Genomic DNA, 16,924 nt, shown 5'->3' with positions numbered 1-16,924 from the left:
GATTCTCAATCTTATTTTTTTAATTGCTGATTCTTATTTTTTGATGTATAGCCAGTGAGAAATAAGAGGGGCTCTGAAAAAAAAATAAAATAAATTATAGAATAGTACCTTATAGAGTTGGAGATAGCGTTTGTGTGAATTGCAGTAAATTGTTACTGTTTTGAGTTATGATTGTTTTTTGTATCTGTTAATGGCAGCACTGATAGCCTTTACTTTCTGGTGTGATTTCTACACTAATGCATAGCAGCACTGCATAGTGGAGATGATGATGATATCAAGAAGAAGAAGGTTTGCTTCATAAATAACATATACTCAAACTTAAATATGAACAAAAACTTAATAAATTGTACCGAAGACAGTTGAAGCCTATGATTTGACTGCAAGGAGTTTCCTGTGATTTAACTGCAAGGAATTCTAGCAACCTTTCATAGAATTAGAAGCCTTCAAGGAACATTCTTTATAAAAAACCTGAGTTACATAAGCAAGGCCCAGGACTTTCTGTGGTCTTCTCACGAAACATATTCTATAAAGATTAGTAAGCCATAAAAACCCCAGCATTCTCAGTACAGTGGTACTTGAGTTTGGAAACAGATAAAAGATGGAAGTATTTAAGAAATGATACAAAAATCTCAGTAGTATTAATAAATTAGGTTTAATTCTTATTTCTTATGAAGTAAGAATATGAAAGAACCAAAGAAATACTGAAACTTCCTTTAATTTGTTGGTTTTTTTTTTTTAAATGATGCATGTTTAGGATTATAGACAGTTCTTGAAATGGTGTCTTGCTGATTGCAGCGTTAGTGTTGCCAATTGCATGGGCCTCTCTTTAGGGCAGCAGGGGTCTTCTGTTGTCTCTCTGAAGGAATCTGTCCACTGGCAACATTGATAAGCCTTAACTGAAACCAGTTACCCTATTGTACAGAATCATTTAGACAGGAGAGAAGGAGTTTCTTTTCATGGGTGTGGACATAGTCTAATTTAAGAGTATTTGTTGAAAACAATGGAAAAATAACTTTTTAATAATTTAATTTATGGCTTAACTTTTTGGAATGATTTCAGAATTCAAATGATTCTACTGAGTGTAGTAAAATTTATATAAAGGGATTGCCAGTCTCTTGTAAAAATACAAATGACATGTGAAATGTTTTAAGTATAAAATAACAGATATTTCAAAATATTCACATTATTTGAGTACTTCAAAGTTTATTGAATGCATCCATGTGTGCTTATCTTTTATAATGTAAATTTATGTTTTATATGTTCTTATAGTGAAGAAATGCAAGTGTATACAGTGATTATTTTGTTCTTTAAATTTAAGTTTTAGAGCTCAATTTTTACATTATTCTCATGAATTTGGAATTATACTCAAGTGATAATAATGAGTATTGTTTTTATGTAGCTCACAATTTCTTGAGCTTTTTTATATAAAGTGTCACTTGAAGGTTTGATAAGGTGGTAGAGGAAATCTCCATTTATCTATGAACCCGATTCCCAGCAATACCACTGTATGGAACATAGTCATGAGTCTGAACATAAATGTAAACAACTTCTGATTGGAAAGCAGTTGTCACAGAGCCTACAGTTTCACTTAGTTGAAAAGATAAAGCCATTCTCAAACCATTTTACCTAAAATAAAGGAGATTAGAGCCCCCTTGATTCACAGGCAGTTATGAACTATGACAGCTGGCAAGAAGAAATAAAAGTAGACAGCGTCTTCTATTTACTTTAAAGTTACTCAATACAGCAGTTTGTGGACACTCAATGGAGGGGCACATGGACCTACGTACTCCAGTAAATCCTTCAAATATCACTCTAGTGACTAAAATGTAGTCTAACACAATGTAGTAACTGCTTTGCATGTTTATGGCATTATAGGCAATCAAGGAGAGGTAAAATATCATGGTTAAGGAGACGGAAAACCTTCTATTGAAAATACTTCATATGAAAATAATGTTTTTGCACTGATATGAGGTAGTCTTCAGTTTTTGACAAAATTCACTCGTGGACTAATTTGTTTACCCTAATTTGGATAATAAATAAGGTTATTATAGAGCAAAAAGGAGATCAGTAATTTCCATCTCTCCAAACTAAGTAAAAATGTTTGCTGCAGTTTAGTTTCAATACATAAAAGAAGTATGTAGAAGGCCGGGCGCGGTGGCTCAAGCCTGTAATCCCAACACTTTGGGAGGCCGAGGTGGGTGGATCACGAGGTCAAGAGATCGAGACCATCCTGGTCAACAAGGTGAAACCTCGTCTCTACTAAAAATACAAAAATTAGCTGGGCATGATGGTGCATGCCTGTAGTCCCAGCTACTCGGGAGGCTGAGGCCGGAGAATTGCTTGAACCCAGGAGGCGGAGGTTGCGGTGAGCCGAGATCGTGCCATTGCACTCCAGCCTGGGCAACAACAGCAAAACTCCGTCTCAAAAAAAAAAAAAAAAAGAAGTATGTAGAAAGTGTTGGCACGTGGATTTTAGGTATTTTTCCAGATTCCAGTAGTAAAAGCCAAATGCTTTTGATAATGTGCTTGGCTGTGTTTAATCCCAGTAGCCATTCTCAAAATATTAAATAACCATTTACCATTTCTTCAACAAATACTTATCAATTGTTATTTGCATGCAGAATCTGTCAATTACATCTAGAAGATATAACACAGAATCATAGAATGTTAGAAATGGAAGAAAGATTACCTAGTCCACCTCATCTTCTTGATGAGAAACCTGAAGTGCATAAGGTTAAATAACTTATTCACAGTCATATAGCAACCAGGATTAGAACTCTTGTCTTTATTCTCAGGAGAATTCCACCCTCAAAGAGGTAAGATAACCCAAGCAGAGACACAGACAAACAAACACACACACACACACACACACACACACACACACACACACACACCCCCCAAATATTTGCATCTGAAATAAAGGGAGAAATCACATTTTAATGATTGTGTTTCAAGTAACTGAGGAAATGTGCCACCTCCTGCCTCTTTGCGTGGTCTCTTCACAGCAATTAAATTATTTGAAAGAATGAACCTTTCTTTCACAGAATGTGAAATAAGAATATTACTAAGAAGAATTCTGTAAACCTTTCTTTCACAGAATGTGAAATAAGAATATCACTAAGAAGAGGTCATTTGGAAACGTGGTACAGCAAAGCTACTTTTGCTTTGGCTATAGATAGATGTAAAAGCATGCGCGTTCTTTTAGGAGTGAGAAAGGAATTTTAAGAACTTTTATCATTAGATGGCCTTTCTTAATATAGAGTTCATAGACTAGTTAAACGAACCCTGTGTTTGGAATTGGAAAATGGGCTTTGAGTGCAGGCTACATGGACACTTCTACAGAATGTATGACTTAACCTCACTGGGTCTCAGTTTCTTCATCTACAAAATAGAAATTCTTAATAGACTATTTCACAGATGATTTTAAAGTTCAAGTGAAATAAACTATCTGAAAGTTTTTGCAATAACTGGAAATGTTCAAGTGTTAGATAATTATTATTGGGATCATTATTATGCAGTAAGCACTAAAGAAAAATATCTTTCTTAAGGAATATTTAGTGTTTTGGAGGAGAAGGAAGCCTAGCAATTGGTCAGGTTGGGCTTCCATTTCTCTATACCTCTAGGCTAGTAGTTTCTAACTTTGATTGATGTTAATAGTTTATGATTCCTTTCCTACACATTAATTCCCTGGGATCATTACAGAGTTAAGCACCTAGAGCTGGTAAATAGATCTGAAGCAGCTGAAGGAGGCAGGAGTCTTTAGTGAGAAAATAATTGTGCCTGCGTATTTGGCTTTTGGAGACAACTAAGGAATGTTGGCATTAAGATATTTAATGTTCACTATGCCACTGCACTAGTCCCTGATTTAATGATCACCTTTCCCATTGAAAAGAGGAGAAACATAAATGATCACAACTCAATAACTACCAAACTGTAGTAATTCATGTAAAGTTTGTTAATAATAACAGTCACCACTTGCTCTCATGAGTAGTATTTATTGAACATTTAAAATGTTTTTCAGTAAACATATTACATGCAAAATCTCATTTGGCAATTATATTGTTATTTACTGATAAGGAAACTGAGGGACCCTTAATTTTGCTGTATTCAAGAAGCTCACTAATTTTTTTTTCCTAGAGCAAGCCTCAGATGCCTTTTGTTGCTGTTGTTGTTGTTGTCATTTATCTTTTGGCATCCGATGGAGCCAGATTGTCATTCTCTAAATAAAGAAGGTGGGAAAGGATAAGAGAAGGGGCCAACCGTAGATAAAAGAAGTGTCATGCATACTTGTAGCAAGAATATATCAGTTCTATTTAGCTAACCATAAACCACGTATGCTTAGAGGACTCAATGCAGAAATTCATGAGATCAGAGAATCATGTCTATCTCTTTCAGCACTGCATCCTCAGCACCTGGGAGAGCTCTAAGCACATTGTCAGTGCTCTCTAAATATTTGTTAAATGAGTGAATGACCCACAACTCCGATTTTCACCAGCAGCTTCCACCTCCTCCTTTACCTGCTGCAGTTAACGTATACCCCATTTCAATTTAATTTTTTCCACTTCTTCTTGCCCAATTATAGATGTAAAGCTAATGAAGAGACAAATACTCACAGAGCCACTAACAAGAATTGAAGAGATGGAATACCTATCATTAACCAATAGGGTTGATGATAAAAATAATTTAAATGTATTATCAATATATTCAGTGTGACTTCAAAGGTAGTTACTATTCTAAAAGAATGGAACTCTTCATATTTACTATTTTCTTCTGATCCATTAGTGTGTATACCACTTAGTTCATTTCAGATATCAAGTCATCTAAAGACTTTATGGGACAGTTTTTTCCAAAGAAGATTACAAAATTTCAGTAGAAAATTCTAGCCTCCTGCCGTTGTTCTGAGCTCAGTATTTCAATTTATTCATGCAAATAAAATGATTATATACTTTCTGAAGTTACAAACATAATGATGACTTTTTGCCTATACAGTTTATATTTTGTGTTTTGCATGTGCATTTTTATCAGCCACCTTGAAAGGATTTTCCAAATGTTTCAGTTAATCTGTTGAAAATCCTTCCACCTGGTGCTGTCAGTTGAATGTAATGGTAAATATATACCATTCTTTGCCTTCCATTGGACTGTTTTAGTGCCCATATGTGTGGGATTGACAGAACATTACTTTTACAGTAGAGTTACAACTGTCCAAGTCCTAAATAGCAGCTATGACTAACCCCATGGGGGAAGATTCCTAATTATTTACTAAGTTTTCTGTGTTAGTGACAGGTTTTATGCATACAGTCAGCTATTAAAGCGTTAGAGTTTCTTTTATTTCTTAATCATTAACAACTTTAGCACTGATTGCCCATGGAGTTGCAAGCTGTTAAAATTATCATTTGCCTCTTACTAATTTTGAAACCAAGAGCTGTTCCTTTATTTGATGAAGCATAGGTCTTTCTCAGAGCATACACAATGCAAGAGTACTAAGAGTTTACCCTGGGAAAACCAAATCTGAACGTAATTAATTTGCAAAGTAAATGGAAGTAAAGGGAGGAAATACTCTTAAATATTAATAAATTTAGTATTTTTTTTTTTTGAGACGAAGTTTCGCTCTTGTTACCCAGGCTGGAGTGCAATGGCGCAATCTCGGCTCACCGCAACCTCCACCTCCTGGGTTCAGGCAATTCTCCTGTCTCAGCCTCCTGAGTAGCTGGGATTACAGGCACGCGCCACCATGCCCAGCTAATTTTTTGTATTTTTAGTAGAGACGGGGTTTCACCATGTTGACCAGGATGGTCTCGATCTCTTGACCTCGTGATCCACCTGCCTCGGCCTCCCAGAGTGCTGGGATTACAGGCGTGAGCCACCGCGCCCTGCCCAAGTTTAGTATTTTTAAAGGATTCAACAGAAAGCATTTTTTGTTTGGCTTTTTTTCAATAGAAAGCTTTCTTGGGTTTTTTATTTATTATTCTCCAAATATGGTAGATTTGATAAAGTTTATGGTGATTATTTTATGAAGAGTGTAGAGAGTCAGAAAATCTACAAGTCATGTTTTAGTGCTAAAATATCAGTTAAAATTCAACAGATTAACATAATATAGAATTATTATGTAAGCCAATAAAATATAAAAGGCATCTTGGAAATATTATATTTATACCCAGCCTTTTAAAAACCATGTGCCTATAGCAGCCTACCCATCATATAGTATGTGCTCAATAAATATTTTTTAAATGGATTTGATATGTATTAAAGTCAGTTGATGATGATATGATAAAATCAAACATGTTACCTTAAACATTCATTCATGTAAATGTATTTATTATACATTCCAAATATAGTTTGTTGGAAAATATACAAATTGATGACTTATTTTGTCTAAAATGACGTTTTTCTAATATTAATTGATGTATATCTATAACATTGAGCTAAAGGAATCTATTTGGGACCAAGAGGCTCCTGTGGAGTAGGGCTGTACTAGATACTTAAGAAATATCTCAGAAATGTGTTAGAATAACCAGTTCCTAAGCCCCATTCCCAAATATTTTGGGGGTGGATCCAGGGTGAGCCTATGCATCTGAAGTTTTTGAAAAGCTACCCAGATATTGATATGCACTTAGATTTTAAAACCAGTGATGATCTACAACCACTGCTTCCAAGAAGAATCAGTTGCTTCCCATATTTGTTTAGCCTATTTTTAATGTGATTGTTCTTGACTTCTGTTAAACTTCCTCCTTCTTTGGGAAGACACAAACTTCTGAGGTGAGGGGAGGGATAGGATATTTTCCTTAGTTAGGGTACCAGAAAAATGAGAATCTAGGCTTTCTCAGTCCAGTATTTCTGATTTCTGGGGATTTTTTTTCTAAGTTCCAATCCATTGCCAGACAGTACATTGTGGATATATCACGACATGATTCATTACTTCAAGCTGGAAAAGCAAAAGTTAGCACTACCTGGAAGCTCTCCAGAATTTACCAGCTTACCTCCTTTTTTCCTCTAAAAGTTGATCTTGATGCATTTTTCACCTCCCACATAATATAGTTTACTTCTAATTAGTGTTTCCCACTCAGCATCATGAACTATAATCATACATTAATTATAATGCATCATGATTTTGATTTCTTATTAAAAACAAAATCTCTCCTTCCATTAGGAGCTTCCATTTGCAATACTAACAGCTGTCTCCATCTTCCTAAGGAAGCAGACAATTTTGCTTGTAGGCTATAGGCTTCGAAGCATTGTGTGCAGTTAGATTGTGATGTAACATCTGTCTTTTGAAAACTTACAGTCTAAGTGAAATATAAATCATTTTCTTTTATGGTTAAATTCCACTTGCCCTTGATATTTGTGCCTGTTAAACATCTGTAGTATGTTAAATAATCTGTAGGACAAAGAAATGTGACAAAGCATAGCTGGCAAAGTCTCATAATAACTTTATAATCCTGTATTAAAAGTTAATGTAATTGAAGTATATTGGAATTATTTTCATTTTTTCCTTCTCCAGGGAAAATATTAATAACTCAAATTCCTTTAAACACTTTTGTTTAAGCTCTGTGAGTCCCAAACTCTGTTAACTTAAATGAAGAAACGTGGTTAAACAATTTTAGGCTATTTTATTAATGAGATACAATTCCATAGCTGAAAAATGGAAGCTAAAATCAACTGAAACTTGGAATCGATCAATAAGGACAAGAAATTTCCCTTAACAAAATAAAGTTAAAAATCATTCAAGTCTACTACAACAGAATGGTTAGCAACTGCTCTCCCATGCATGTACACAAAGTACTTGCCTCATGAAGTTTCTTTGCTTCTCTAAGTTGATTCTTTAAGGAGGAAAAAAATCAGAAAATCATAAAATTTTTTATAAACAAGACTTATAGCACATGACAACACTAACTCTTCTATTATCTTTGGATATGGCCCCAGTTGAAAGGTACCTCCCAGAAGGTTTTTCCATTAAATAAAAGATTAGTCCTGAGTTCTTTTCTCTTGTTAGAAAACAGCAGTCAATATTTTGGTAATGAGGAGTCATCACTAAAATTATAATCATAAGGATGAAGAGTGCTGTACTATTTTCCAGTCTCTTCACCCTCTGACTTTATTTTTGTTTTTTGTATGTATTTGTAAGATACTGTCACATAAGAAATAAATATAAATGTCATTATGAGAGATCTGGCAATTTTCTTGAAAATTTCGTTTATCTAAGTTGTAATTGATAACATCCAAAATTGATTCATTTCCTAAGGCAATCTCAGCATTAGTTTGTTTGATGTTCTACCAGCTTCAGTCATTTTATGTCTGTTGTCAGCATGCAGGCACCTTTGAGTATGTCCTGTTCACATTTTAGGGGCATTGTTATTCATAGTAACTTCATATTAACGATGCAGTTGAATTATAGTGTCAATATAGCGTCAAGTATCTGGATGGTGAGAATATTAATTTATTTTGTTTATAAACATGATTAGAAATAGGGGAAAAAAGAATGGAAGGGACAGCATAATGTGACTGTTATTTCTAGATAGTAAGTTTACTATAGATTTTAATTTTTTTCTTATGCTTTTCTGTTATTTCCAAATTTCTAAAATAAAGAAAAATAAGTGGAATCAGAGAAAAAGAAGAAATTATACTTGCTGCTTGCTTATTTTGTTTTTGCTTTTTCTAGGAGATTTGGCTAGGCTTTTTTTTTTTTTTTTTTTTTTTTTGATGTGATATTTCTTTTCCAAGCCATGTATCTTCTTCCCCATGCCACTGAAGCACATTTTTTCTATTTTAGCTGTATGGAAAGTACATGAGTTTGTATGACTAGGACCTAACGATACATAACTTTAGCTGACTTTGATTCTTTATTTTAATTTGATAAACTCCATTTGTAGATGGATTCTTGGCTATATTTTGCTACAAACTGATGCTTATGGCCTTTGTATTTGAGGATGTTGATAAGTGTCATGGAGATAAATGTGTTGAGATGCACCAAAGGTTTTAGGAGATATGAAAAACAACACAATAGGATTTGTAGACTGATCATGTTTTTGAGATATTGACTGATTGAAAGCCATTCATCAACATTTCTCAGGCCTGAGCTCCTAGATCATTGTTCAGATAAAAGTTGTAATATATCCATTGGCCATTAAAAGTTACTTTCAAGCTGTGTATTAAAACTTAATCATGGACATCTTTGCTGCTGCTGTCCAAAGAAATACCTTATAATTCTTTCATTCTTAGGTAAATTTCTGGATTTCCATAAATGGGCCCCCTTCATGCACCCCTTCAACCCCTTCTTTCTTTTAATGATTGAAAAAAAATCTGCATCCTAACTTTATGAAACTATCAAGGAAAAAAAATCCTACAACCATCATGAGATATTAAAGAATATAGAATAAAATTGAATGCTTTGGGAGTTTCGGGTAGTACAAAAAAGCAAGGAATAATTTGGTTTATTTGTTTTTTTCCATCTAATATTTTTAGGTACAAGCCTATGCAGAAAGTGGATGGGGTTGCAGATGGTTTCACAGGAAGTGGTCAACAGACAGGCACATCTGTTGAGCAAACTGTAATTGCCCAAAGCCAACATCATCAACAGTTTTTAGGTATGTTAAGGTGTAATGCATATTAGTTGCTACTAGGATTTTGAAAAGAGAACAATGGTAGTCTTTTCTCCAAGTGCAATGTCTATTATAGATGTCAATGACATAGAAAGATTTTTTTTTGGTGCCAAAATTATGCACATCATATGTATAATAGTCCTAGTTTCTCTTTGCCTTTCATGTTTATTAGAGATTATTTTTAAGAATATTGAGCTATATAGGACTTTTATGCATATGAATTAGACTCATTGCTATGAAATTGTTTTCCAGAATTTGTATTAATCAGCTTTTATTGTCAAAATTATGCTTTTTACTTTCAGTAGTAACTTCAAGTGCCAAAAGGAATTCTCATTTCCTATGTATAAAGTTACATACCCACAGGCTCAGATTAGAAAAAAAAAATTATTATAAACTTTTAAAAAGTAATTTATGCTTTTAAATTAATCACAGCATTTTCTATTTTTATGATTTATAGATGGTTTACATGTTTCTTGTTATTGAAAGAGTTAGGAAAAGGAACTTGCATATTTTTGCCATGGCCAAAGGGGCAAAACAAAAATGGCACTTTAATTTAATTGACAACTCTTCTAGAGATGAACATGCATATTTTCCATATAACAGATCAAGATAAGTAGAAGCTATCAGAGAGTGACTGTGTGTATGTGTCTGTGTGTGTGTATATGTGTTTATGTGCACTTTCTGACAAAGACAACTAAAATAGACTCTCAGGTTGGAATAGTTACTAAAGTTGAAAACATCATAGCAGCATTTCTCAGACTGAAGTCCTCGGGTTATTTTTTGTGTACCCTTGGTCATTCAACAGGAATCTTATTTTGTGATTTCATTTCAATTATCATCTTAAAAACTAAGCATATTGTGGATTACCTAGAAAACTAGAACTAGAACTACTGTTCTCCAATTTTAGTGTCCATATTTGTACCTGGATTTATGATAAGACAGGCACCAAAATGTCTTACATTAATTGTCCAGAGCTAATAAGAAAAGAACAGAGAGAGACTTACTATGTAAATTACGCCTCTCTCTCCAGGGAAGCCTAAATCATGTCCCTGTATTCTGTGTGGAGGAAAGTTTCATATTCATTTGTACATAGACAAGTAATGGAAGAAGCAGCCAGCATAAAGCACATGTTGTTATAGACCTGCCAGACCCAAAAGATCCTGTGCTGCAGCAGTCAATACTGATCCTTTTGCAAAAGATAACTTAGTTACAGGACAGGAGCATCATCCATCACATCAAATTAATGTTATTAAGTTTTATGTTATTTTTGTAGTTTTCTTTCTATTTACTTTGTAGTTCTTTTGGTTTATGACTCTATAACAGTTATGAACATAATGGGTTTAAAGCTAGATTTTTTTAGTAATGAAGTAACATAATAAAAATATTTAAAATAGGTACTAGCAAGCTTGAGATATTTTTCATTTAATGGGGGCCTTGCGTTGAGAGACACTGTGATATGCAGTATGCTACTTGCAGTATAATTGTAGTGCAAATTTTGTTTCTAGAAAATTCTTAAGAGTGTTCCTTCTATTTTTATATTTTGTGCTGATGATTGTGCTACATTTTGCTTGTAAAATATTAATATAAAAAGTCCTTGCTCTCTGGACCTCTGACCATTAAAATTTGTTTTTCTTTTTGGTCTTCTTAAATTTTTCCTCATTAATCTGTAATTGGCACCATCCACAATAGCATTTTTCTGTTCTGTTGTCATGGTAACAGATGCATCTCGAGCACTTCCAGAGTTTGGAGAAGTTGAAATCTCTTCTTTGCCAGATGGTACTACCTTTGAGGATATCAAGTCACTGCAGAGTCTTTATCGAGAGCACTGTGAGGTAAGTCTTTTCAAATGTAGTATGAACACATGCTTGGTTTTGCCAGACAACTTGCTAAAATAAAATAATCAAGCTTATTCCTAAAGGAGAGATGAACTTAACACTAATTCTTTTGAGCATATCTTTTAGCACTAACAAATTCATTTTTCTTCTTTCTTGTCTCAGAGTGGAGAGATGAGGAATGCAGAAAAGTGGGAATAAATTTTATTCTCTATTTATTAAGCCTATCTTAATATGAATCCTTTGATACAGCAATTCCACTTCTAGGTATTTGTCCTACAAAAATACTTACATATGGGTAGGAAGGCAAGTGTACAAGGGAATTTGTTGCATTATTATTTTTAATGCAAAAGATTGGTTATAATTTCTTTATCTAATAGGGAGATGGCTGTAGAATACTATACAGCCATCAAAAAGAGTAGGCAACTCTATAAACATACTAAAATGGATCACTTCGAGATTTAAAGTTAAAGGAAAAAGCAAATGCAGAAAAATATGTATATTTTCACTTGAGTGAAAAGTGTGTGTGTGTGTATACAGGTATTAAAAACTAGTTTGTTGTTACTGGGGGTTTTGTTTGTTTTTTTAAGGAAACCAGAATGTATCCATTTTAAGCTGTCCCTCCCTGTAGTTACCTTGTCTTGTTGCATTGTCCATTTAATTTATCATTATTGCTGACAATAAATGTTTTTTGAAGAAAAAAAAAATGTGTGTGTGTGTGTGTGTGTGTGTGTGTGTGTGTGTGTGTGTATCCAGAAGGAAGAACAAGAAAATGTTCACAGTGGTTGCCTTTGTGAAGGAAACTGGGTGACTGGGAGAGTTAGAGGAGAGAGACTCCATTTTTCAACAGACCTTTTTTATCTTTTGCATTTTATATCACAAGTATATATTTCTATTAAAAATAATTTCTGGAAATGTTTAATAAAGCACCTTAGGTGTTCTTTCCATGGATCATTGAGGCTCCAGTTTTGTTTGTTTCACTTTTGTGGTTAATTAGGGTTTCTTTTGGTGTTTTCTAACCCTGCTCCTACTCTCATTCTGAGTCTGCCATATCAGAGGTTGGCTTCATTGACCAGAAGGTGAGCTGTCTCCATGCCAGCATATTAATGTACTACAGCTCACCTGGTAACTAGAGGATGGGATAATGGATTATAGTAAGAGTTTTCTTGAGTGCTTCTCCTTTTGAAAGAAGAGTCTATTTAGAATTCAATTAGCTTTATTCCAGGGATATTTGTGATCTACTTAGGGGTAAAAGATGATCCTTTGGATTCCCTGGGCAGTCCTCCTGACTGCTGACAATGCGGTATGCACTAAGAAGTCTTATAGCATTAACAGATATTTTCCCCCACTCCAGAAATAAGAATTGCTAGAGTATATCTGAGTGTTTGTCAAGGGTACTAGATTATTAACAACCAAGGGTAGGTTCTCTCCTTATTAACGTAGCATGTGCCAGATGTGTTCTTCAACATTTCTTGGAATGATGAAAGCACTTAATATTCATTTTCCTTTGACTACTATACTTTTACCCATGTTAGAGAATTTCTAGATTTTCCTTATGTATATAGAAAAAAAATTCTTTCTATATCTGTCATCTTATTCAGTAAAGATTTGTATAAAGATTCTCTAAACAATTTCTCACTCCTGTGTGTTCAAGTGAACTTTGCTTTAACCAAACCAGCCTATATGTATTTTTTTTTTTTTTTTAGACAGAGTCTCACTTTGTCACCCAGGCTGAAGTGCAGTAGCACAGTCTCAGCTCACTGCAACCTCTACCTCCTGGGTTCAACTGATTCTGCCTCAGCCTCCCGAGTAGCTGGGATTACCCAGCAGGGTGTGGGTGTGCACTGTCACGCCCTGCTAACTTACTATATTTTTAGTAGAGACAGGGTTTCACCATGTTAGCGAGGCTGCTTTTGAACTCCTGATTTCAAGTGATCCACCCACCTCTACCTCCCAAAGTGCTGGTATTACAGGCATGAGCCACCGTGCCCGACCAAGATGGATTTTTTAAAAAATTCTCATGTTTATTCAAAAAGTTGGAGCATAATTTTTTACACTGCTACAAAATGTACAGTAAGATTATTCTAAGTGACAGATTCCCCCAAATAAGATTGAAATAGTCTTTGGATTATAAGATTTTATTAACGTACCATTTTCAAAAATAATTATACTTTATATGAAGAAATAGGGACATATAGTCTGTGAGGAAAATGGTGGTCCACAGAATGATCCCCATTTATTTCAGAATAACCAGTGTTCATGCTATCTTTCTCATAGAGCTCAACAGCATATATAAAAAAGAAAAATTATAATTATTTTTTCCTGTTAATAAATATTCATTTTGAATAAATATGAAAAACTTTTGAAATACAGCTGCCTGAATCTCATGTTTAGTCCTGTAAATAGTCATTTGCCCTAAGCCTGTAGGATATGCATTATTTTAATTTATATTTGCCTATATATTTTAGTCTGAACATATTTGAAAGTAGGTGGACAAATGATAAAATGTTTTATTCATGTGTAAAACTGCCTCAAATGAAGCTGATATGAATGTCTTTTTCAAAAGAGTTATTTGAGATTATTCAATTTGAAGAGATACTGAATTTAAGATACACTGAAATTCTTTACTTGCCTAATTATATTTCACATTTCCTACAGTACATATTTTTAAAGAAAGATTAATATACCCACTTTGCGTATTATTTGGAATTCTCACAATTTGTTTGTCAAATATATTTTTGTAAGTATCACTAGTTTTGTTATGTAAGGAACAAGTATAACTTTTTATACAAGTTGCTGAAACATTTTCTTTTAACTTAGAGTAAAAGAATAGTGTTCTTACAGCAATGTCATACAAAGAAGTATGTAAGGTATTATGTGGAAGATATTAATAGTTCCATCACACTTTTAGAGATGTCTCTTGGATTGTGCCTAAGCTACGATTAAGAAAGTAGTTACAAAAATTTGCTGTTTGAGAAGATTTTGATTTTTGCTTGGATGAGGGACATCTACACACCCTTTATTTTTCAAGGCTTGCATTCTGCTTTTTTTATTTGTTTGTCTTTTTTTTTTTGAGACAGAGTCTTGTTCCATCGCCAGGCGCCAGGCTGGAGTGCAGTGGCATGATCTTGGCTCGCTGCAACCTCCGCCTCCCAGGCTCAAGGAATTCTCCTGCCTCAGCCTCCTGAGTAGCTGGGACTACAGGCGCACACCATCATGCCCAGCAAATTTTTGTATTTTTAGTAGAGACAGGGTTTCACCATGTTGGCCAGGATGGTCTCTATCTCTTGACCTCGTGATCTGCCTACCTGGGCCTCCCAGAGTGCTGGGATTACAGGCGTGAGCCACCACACCCGGCCATATTTTGCATTTTTATTGTTACTGAGTAATGTGTTAATTAATTTGTCTCCCTATCTTCATTTTCAATATTTAACTACTTGCAACATTTTATATTCTTAGAGAATATTTTATATCAGTTATTCTCTGTATCATGCCTAGGCCAGCTTTATACAGATAGCCCAAACTTAACAAATATAAAGTTATGGTTTGCTGTTTTTGCCTAAAATACTCTTATAGACTCTTTAGATTGTCCACTGGTTTCTTATATCTTCCATGAATTTTGTAGATCTTTGTGAGGATGTTTTACCTTTGCCTCAGTGCTGATGACCTGGATCACATTCTGTTAACGACGTCTGTCTTTTAATGCCCAAAATAATCGCAGAATCATGTGTTCTTGGCACAAGCAAGTTATTATTTGGTTTTGTGACTGCTTTTACCTTATTTACAAACTAATTGCAATGGCAGGGTAAAATTAAATATCATTATTGACAGTTAACAGGGAAAGTGGTAGATTTAAACGCTATAAAAATGTCTTTGATACATCTGGGAAATAGTTCTAGGAGATAAAATTAAGCAGAAAGAGGAGGTGAGGCCGCCAAGATTTGAAAAGCAAGATAGTCTTAAAGCTGTTCTTTAAAGAAGGTGTGCAGAGATAGGATTGGATTCTCTAATGTTGAATGCTATGCCCAGAGAGGCAGTATCCACTGAAAGCCTGCTGACTCTATGGTTTCTGCCCTGTCCTCTGTTTGGCTTGGAACACACTGGAACCCCTGGTCAGCTGCCTTAGACAAAGCTAATTCTAATTCAGCTGTAACTCCATCTGCCACATAAAAGCACCTCCACACCCTTCGCTTTCATCCTCTTTGGTGGTCAGTGGTTACCTAGCCCAAAGAGGACTGATGTAAATTGAATCTATGTTCTGTCCCCTTCCAGGTCTGAGAATAGGTAGGGTGACGATAGCTATAAAGTCAGAAGGAAGTAGTAGGTAAAGGAATTTGAAAAAGAAAGAAACTGGAGAGGAGGGAAAGCAAGAATAAAAACGGAAGAAAAAAGAGGTAGAAGTGAGGGTGGCATGAGTCCGTTTTGAGAAGAATCTCATCCTGCTTAACAAGAGTTTTCCCCCCTTTCATCTTCTTCCTAGCTAGTTTTTGTTGTTGCTGTTGTTTCTTCCACTTCCTTTGGTAAAATTTAGTGTCGTTTCACCATGTTAACTTACGAGCACATGGGAAAACTTGTGTCATATTAGGCTGTCCTCACACAGTCCCATAAGTAATATTGTAAGGTAATACTGATACCATTTTGTTTTTTAGGCAATATTGGATGTTGTTGTGAATCTTCAGTTTAGCCTGATAGAAAAATTGTGGCAAACATTCTGGCGCTATTCTCCCTCTACTCCAACTGATGGCACTACCATTACCGAATCGAGGTCAGAATCAACATCTTTTCCAATTCATTTTCAAGGCTGAGTAGATGTCACAGCTAATCAATTAGAGATATGTATACCAGTTGTGAACCTTTCTTGATAACGTTAAGTGAATAGATTGATGTTTTGACCATCCTGGAAATAAGCCACGAACTGCTCTCTTGAGATTTCAGTCTGTATATATAGCTCCCATTTGTATTGATTTGGGGGACTGTGGTACAGTTATTTCATCCTCATGGAATTACTATCATATCTACCCTTCATACTGTCAGAAAATATGAATGTGCATAGACAGCTCTGGGGGAGTGTTTTATCTATCTATCTATCTATCTATATATCCAGCTGTATGGCACCAGTGCAATGGTGGTATAGTTCTAACCTCAGTAATATTTGGTAAACTTAAACGATTTTTAAAGTCCATTTTCTTTTTTATCCTCATTTGCCATCTATTCATTTGCTACATTTATTCACACCAGCAATCTGAGTGAAATAGAAAGTCGACTTCCGAAAGCAAAGCTGATAACTCTGTGCAAACATGAGTCTATCCTGAAATGGATGTGTAACTGTGACCATGGGATGTACCAGGCTTTGGTGGAGATTCTCATCCCCGACGTCCTTAGACCTATTCCTAGTAAGTTAAATGCAGACGAGTATGGATGCTTTTATTCTCATACATTCCACCCAGGAAGTTTTGAGAAGTGACATTGCAATCTAGAATGATTCTAATTTCATTT

At 34.8% G+C, this 16,924-nt stretch overlaps 1 protein-coding gene across 9 annotated transcripts in view; it reads left to right on the top strand.

Annotated features, from left to right (window-relative positions):
* The window catches only part of RFX3 (regulatory factor X3), a 295,708-nt gene that overhangs the window by 227,872 nt on the left and 50,912 nt on the right, over window positions 1-16,924 (top strand). For all 9 annotated transcript variants that reach the window (XM_032291035.1, XM_032291029.1, XM_032291028.1 and 6 more), the window contains 4 exons: window positions 9,460-9,581; window positions 11,316-11,428; window positions 16,078-16,193; window positions 16,667-16,821. In XM_032291035.1, the coding sequence (XP_032146926.1) occupies window positions 9,460-9,581; window positions 11,316-11,428; window positions 16,078-16,193; window positions 16,667-16,821 (506 nt within the window). The remainder of the gene's footprint in view (window positions 1-9,459; window positions 9,582-11,315; window positions 11,429-16,077; window positions 16,194-16,666; window positions 16,822-16,924) is intronic.

This window comes from Sapajus apella, unplaced genomic scaffold (assembly GCF_009761245.1).
Source record: "Sapajus apella isolate SASKATOON/1434 unplaced genomic scaffold, GSC_monkey_1.0 scaffold24, whole genome shotgun sequence".
Taxonomy (NCBI): domain Eukaryota; kingdom Metazoa; phylum Chordata; class Mammalia; order Primates; family Cebidae; genus Sapajus; species Sapajus apella.
This window is presented reverse-complemented; position numbering and strand designations above follow the sequence as displayed.